This window comes from Urtica dioica, chromosome 2, assembly GCF_054948205.1.
Source record: "Urtica dioica subsp. dioica isolate 48M chromosome 2, U.dioica_male_clone48M_v1_H2, whole genome shotgun sequence".
Classification (NCBI taxonomy): domain Eukaryota; kingdom Viridiplantae; phylum Streptophyta; class Magnoliopsida; order Rosales; family Urticaceae; genus Urtica; species Urtica dioica.
In genome coordinates this window covers 46,619,484-46,625,381 of record NC_142757.1, presented here as the reverse complement: position 1 = coordinate 46,625,381, position 5,898 = coordinate 46,619,484, and the positions used below count along the sequence as shown (strand labels likewise).

The window sequence follows — 5,898 nt, the reverse complement described above, 5'->3', positions numbered from 1 at the left end:
CGACTTGGTAAGTCGTGGCAGCGGAATTTGACCTAACGATGTACTCTCGGAATTCATCTTGCTTTTGATACAATTTGAAAATTATAAAGTGTTTCTAGGAGGAAGAGGGAATGAGATTTTTAGAGGAATTTTATTCACAAAACTTGAACAACTAGAAACACTTTATTTATATAGCCTTGGAGCATCAAGAACAGACCAAATAAAAAGAAAACGTACACAATAAATGCAAATAAAAGCAATTTACAATACTACAATTTATTCATGACCACTAGTCACTAAAACGGTCGTATCTCTTTCCACTAAAGTCTAAACGGACTGAAACCTCCGGAATTAAAACGTAGAATTAAAGGACTTTAAATTGGTATATTATATGCTCGAATACATGAACGTTTCCCGCTTACGAAGTGCATTTAATGTTGGCTGGTGTTCCAGAATTTTTTTAGTTTATTGCAACAGAATAAACTAAATTGTATGTAACTATAGAAATATCCTAACATAAAGACGAAAAGAGAAAAGGATTCAAAAAGAGCAAAAAAATCGAAAAATATGTGAAATGCCCTTTTGGAGGCATAAAAAATGGAAAAAATTTGATGCGGCATTTCAATTCAAAATGCATTAAGAATACATCAATATCCGACAACTTATTAGTTGCCATTATTCATAATCCCAATAAAGAACGTACTTATTAAAATGCAGCCACTAATAAGCATGAAATAAAGCCAGAAAATCAAAGCTTCGACAACTTATTAGTTGCCATTATGTTCTTAAGCTCTACCTCAAATCTATACATGGCTGGCTCCGGCAAGCTTATCTCCGCAGCAATGCATTCACTTGCATCAAAATTTCTGTATTTTGATATGTAGCAAACCGGGGACTGCTTGATCACTGGCCCTGCATGAACCGGAAGACCCCATCCAAAATCAATGCCTCCGAAAAACCTTACGTCTGAAACTATAAGCACGCCATTTCCTTGGGCATGGAAATCTACCATCGTCTGGTACGATTCCATCATAGACCGAAAGTAGTCGCCGGTCATCATGTTTTTTGCCGATTGCACAAGCTCCACAGCGTATGCCAGCGGTTTCTCGCACATATGCTTAGATTTTGACATTGCATATGGGACACCAACTGCGTTACCGTAGTACCCTGGAGGAATATTTGTACTATAAAACATTCATCAGTAGTTGAGCTCTGCTTGGATATTGAAAATTAAAATAGGAGGAAAAAAACCAAGTATAGTGAACCATTTAGGATGTTCACTTTTAAAGAGAGTTAACCATTTACGATATTAACTTTTAAAGAGAGGTAATGTCGTTATTTTTAGTTGAGGTAACTGATTATTTGTGACTTTAGTGATCATTTTATTTGTTTTATCAACCGTGACGTGTCTTTTTAGGTCGTTGCTTATCTATATTATTTCTGAAAGTTATCTTGAAAATTTTAAAAATTATGCCTTTTAGCATATTTGAAAATTTGGGTTAAAGAAAAAAGAGTTTGACTCCGAGCGTAAGGTGTACGAGTGCAATGTAATGTCTGGGTGTTGGAAAAATAACTAATACATAAGAATAGTTACTTTACAAAGTGCTCGACTTTTAAGGGATTTTGACACAGATATTACAAAATTCATGTCAATTTACTAAAATCTCAAATTTAAAATTTGACAGTTCTATTACTAAATGATTTGTGTCACAAAATTTGTATTTCGTTAACGATTTCAAAATAAGAAAAAGTTCACAAAGTCATATTTTTGCAAGAAAGAACTTCTCTCCTCATTTTAGATATAGAAGTGTCAAATATTAAGTTTTGGTTCATTATCGTAAAGGGGTAAAAGACATTTATTAATACATTTATGTCAAAATTTCCCAACTTTTTTCAAATTCATTTAAAGAGATAGTCCTTATTAATTAATTGCAAAATCATATTGTTTTCCCACTATTTCTAATACTTTAAATGATTGTTAAATTAGGTGTGATCTTTATTTGATCAATTAGTTGTGATCAATAGGTAAATTGGGGATTTTATTACGCATATCATCTTCATTTTCATGAAAGTTCAACAATTACGCATTAAAATTTCAAATATATGTATATATACAAAGTTTTGTGGTTTGTGATTAGACTTACTTATATTTCTTGTCGCGAGCACTAACTGTAATGGTAACAAGCACAGGGTATTCGGGTTCCCTGTTCCAAGCTCGAACAACACATTTCCATAAGCAGGCCGTTAGAAGCTCATAAGATGTGGATCTCGCGAGGTGTTGTGGGAGATCTCTGCGAATGCTTTTAACGAAATCGTAGCTTATGAGAAACGACCGTTGTACAATATGATGTGTCTCATTCATGACAAAATTCTTGGGTATGTCTTGGCTCTCATGTGTTATTCGAGGTGCTTCTTGGGTGTAAAACAGCTCTCGTTCCCAAACGGGAAGAATAGAAGGAACATTGGCGCCGCGAGCAATCTCTGCCACGGCCTGAAGGAATTGTCCCAACCCTACTCCGTCACACATTGTGTGGTTGAGCCTTACTGCCAAAATAAAACCTCCACACAGCAACCGAGTCACCTGAGAAGATCAGAGAAATAGAATTCATAACTGGAAATAAACAGGATTAGAAAGGCCACTAGAGTTTAATTTTTATTTTTTCATAACTGAACGAAAAAAGATATATACATGGTATTTGTGAGGCATTAATATCTGAAATTACAATTACAAAAAAAAAATAATAATAATAATAAAAAATAAAAATAAAAGATAAAAACGAATAAAAGCAATGAAATATTCCGAATAGAAGAGCAGCATCAAAATTCAATGTCTCATTCTTTGTTTTAATTCTGAAATGTTTATAAATGGTATTTTGGATATTTGATCGTTGTTTAATTTCTGTTAATGGTTATTTTACAAAAATTAAAACATTGGCTCTTTAGCAAAATTCAAGTTCACAATTGGCCAGCATAGATCACAATTTTTAATCCCTGCACTTCACGGAAAAGTATGCTTCACCCATATTTACAACTGCTAACCTTTTATATTAAAAAAAAAAAGTAATATATATATAATTATGTAATACAGCCATTAATTATCCTAAACGTTAGAAATAGTTACCTGCACCAATATTATAGGACAACCAATGATACCATCAGATCCTGGTACATTGTGCAAAACCTCATCCAAATACTGATGTGGAGATAGAATTGAATCCCCTAGTTGCTCGAGCGTAATATCTGCTGAAGCTTCTAGAAATAACACTCCTTCACCGTTGCAATCCACAGAGAGTTTCCTATTAGACCCTTCAACTAGCCTTCCAGCCAGAGGATAGTAGTAAACTAGTGCCTTAGCAAGGGCTTCTTTGATAACCCTAACCGGATCTTTACCGACCATCGATAGGTTATTCTTATAGAAAAATACAATAGGAGTGTGATACCGAAGGTTCATACTCTCATCGATGTCAGAGAGTGGCTTTAGCTCGTGTGGATTTAGCTTTGCAGGGGCAACTAGCTCCGGCTTACTCCTTGTCACTGTAAATGCTATCGATGATCCGATTTCTGTCATTTTCCCTTTTGGTGTTTTGTTTGTGTAAAAGTTGGAAAGGTGTTCTCTGCTATTTGCTTCAAGTGCTCTATGAAGCGAGTTTGGGTATGTAGAGATTGTTTGAAACTTGGAGAGACTATTATATGAAAACTTGAGAGATAGGAGACTGTTTTTTCTTAAATATTTTAGCATGTTGTTTGAGAAGTCTCTACCAATGACCTGGCCTTTTAGAAACTGGAAGAAGTAGACTATTGTACTTAATAGAGAGGATTTAGGTATTACAAGGGTATTCTACCTTATAAATGATAAATTAGAAAGTACAAAGGCAAGCTACCTAATACGGATGACAATCTAGAAAGTTCATGTATTCCTTCTTTTTACTTAGAAAGGAGAAGTATACTACCAATTTAATCACAATCTAGAAGAGTATGCTATAAAAAATTATATCTAAATTTCGACATGCCCTAGAAAATGTACCTACCTAAAAATAAAGAGAGCAATTTACAAGGGTATTCTACCTTATAAATGATAATCTAGAAAGTACAAAAGCATGCTACCTAATACAGATGACAACCTAGAAAGTTCATGTACTCCTTCTTTTTACTTAGAAAGGAGAAGTATACTACCAATTTAATCACAATCTAGAAGAGTATGCTATAAAAAATTATATCTACATAATTTCGACATGCCCTAGAAAATGTGCCTACCTAAAAATAAAGAGAGCAATTTACAAGGGTATTCTACCTTATAAATGGTAATCTAGAAAGTACAAAAGCATGCTACCTAATACAGATGACAATCTAGAAAGGTCATGTATTCCTTCTTTTTACTTAGAAAGGAGAAGTATACTACCAATTTAATCACAATCTAGAAGAGTATGCTATAATAAATTATATCTAAATAATTTCGACATGCCCTAGAAAATGTACCTACCTAAAAATAAAGAGAGCAAGTTACAAGGGTATTCTACCTTATAAATGGTAATCTAGAAAGTACAAAAGCATGCTACCTAATACAGATGACAATCTAGAAAGTTCATGTATTCCTTCTTTTTACTTAGAAAGGAGAAGTATACTACAATTTAATCACTGTCTAGAAGAGTATGCTATAATAAATTATATCTAAATAATTTCGACATGCCCTAGAAAATGTACCTACCTAAAAATAAAGAGAGCAATTTACATGACTATTCCATTTCTTATTGTCACGACCCACGAACGTCATTAACTCGCTCACGAGCCGCGACCGAATAATCACTAGTACAAAATATAGCATCAGGTGTGACTTTAGATGCGATAAAGTCGCACCCGAAAGTCCGCACCTAATGCTCTTCGGTGCGAAAAGTCGTACCCGAAAGTCTTGATTATCAGGTGCGAAAAGTCGCACCTGAAGTCTTGATTATCAGGTGCAAAAAGACGCATCTAATGCTCTTTATCTTTAAAAAAAAATGCCTTACACTATCCAGCCAAAACAGACCAAAATGAACCACACAATCTCATCAAGCCAAACAATACACACGGCCAAGAGTTCACACGGACAAGCTCAATATTCAAAACCCAAACTCAGTGACAAGTGAACAACCTCATAGTCACGTCACAACAACCAAGCACAAGTCCATATCAACTTAAACACTCGGCCAAGAGATAATCCGGAAACAATCACTAATCCACGTCCATAATCACACAACAACAATCAGAGAGAAAAACCCCAAATTCCAAAATCACAAACCCTAACTCCAGAGTAAAAATTGGGAAAGAGAATTTCTTTACCTAGCTTGAAGAATTGAATCACCCAGATGGAATCCTTCCTCCTTTCACCGGCGATCCCTCTCAGTCCGGCGTCCTCGGCGGCTCGCGGCGGCGCTCGCTCCTTCTCGGCTGAGTCGCGCGCGCTCGAGACTGTTCTTGGTCTCGGTGGCTCTTGGTCGAGCATCCTCCTCTTCACTCGCTCGCTCTCCTTCTCTCTCTCGCTCTCTCAGCTTCTTCCTCTCTTTCACTCTCTTTCCCTCTCTCTCTCGGTTCAGCCCTCTTCTTCTTCTTCTTCCTTTTTTTCTTTCTTTCCTTATCTTTTCTTTCTTCTCTTTCTCTTTCTCGTGTCCTTTCTTTTCTTTTTCTCCTGATTGTCGGCCAAGGGATAAACATCACTTAAATTCACCCATTTTAAAACAGAATGGAAAAATGAGGGGGAGAATTGGCCCGCTTAAAATTTTAAACACTCGGGTGAGACTTTATTGCACCTGAAAGTTTTTTTAACTATCTGGTGCGAAAAGTCGTACTCGATACTAAGAAAAAACAATTTTAGCGAAATTTTTTGGACTTCTGGTTGACAATCTGATGCGACTAGTCGCACCCGAAAGTCATTTAGATGTGACT

At 35.6% G+C, this 5,898-nt stretch overlaps 1 protein-coding gene across 1 annotated transcript; it reads right to left on the bottom strand.

The window, feature by feature from the left end:
- Window positions 1–2,119: 2,119 nt before the first annotated feature.
- LOC149405044 (alcohol acyl transferase 1 allele GSa-like) lies at window positions 2,120–3,760 on the bottom strand. Its single transcript, XM_089607752.1, has 2 exons — window positions 3,101–3,760; window positions 2,120–2,560 (listed from the first exon to the last, which is right to left on the bottom strand). The coding sequence occupies exons 1-2, from the start codon at window positions 3,716–3,718 to the stop codon at window positions 2,120–2,122; spliced, it is 1,059 nt and encodes a 352-aa protein (XP_089463878.1). The 5' UTR covers window positions 3,719–3,760.
- Between the last annotated feature and the right edge of the window lie 2,138 nt (window positions 3,761–5,898).

Coding starts and splice junctions, on each gene's coding strand:
- LOC149405044 (XM_089607752.1), bottom strand. CDS start 3,718: ATGCTAAAATATTTAAGAAAAAACAGTCTCCTATCTCTCAAGTTTTCA. Junction 2,561..3,100: donor GTCCTATAATATTGGTGCAG/GTAACTATTTCT, acceptor TGATCTTCTCAG/GTGACTCGGTTGCTGTGTGG.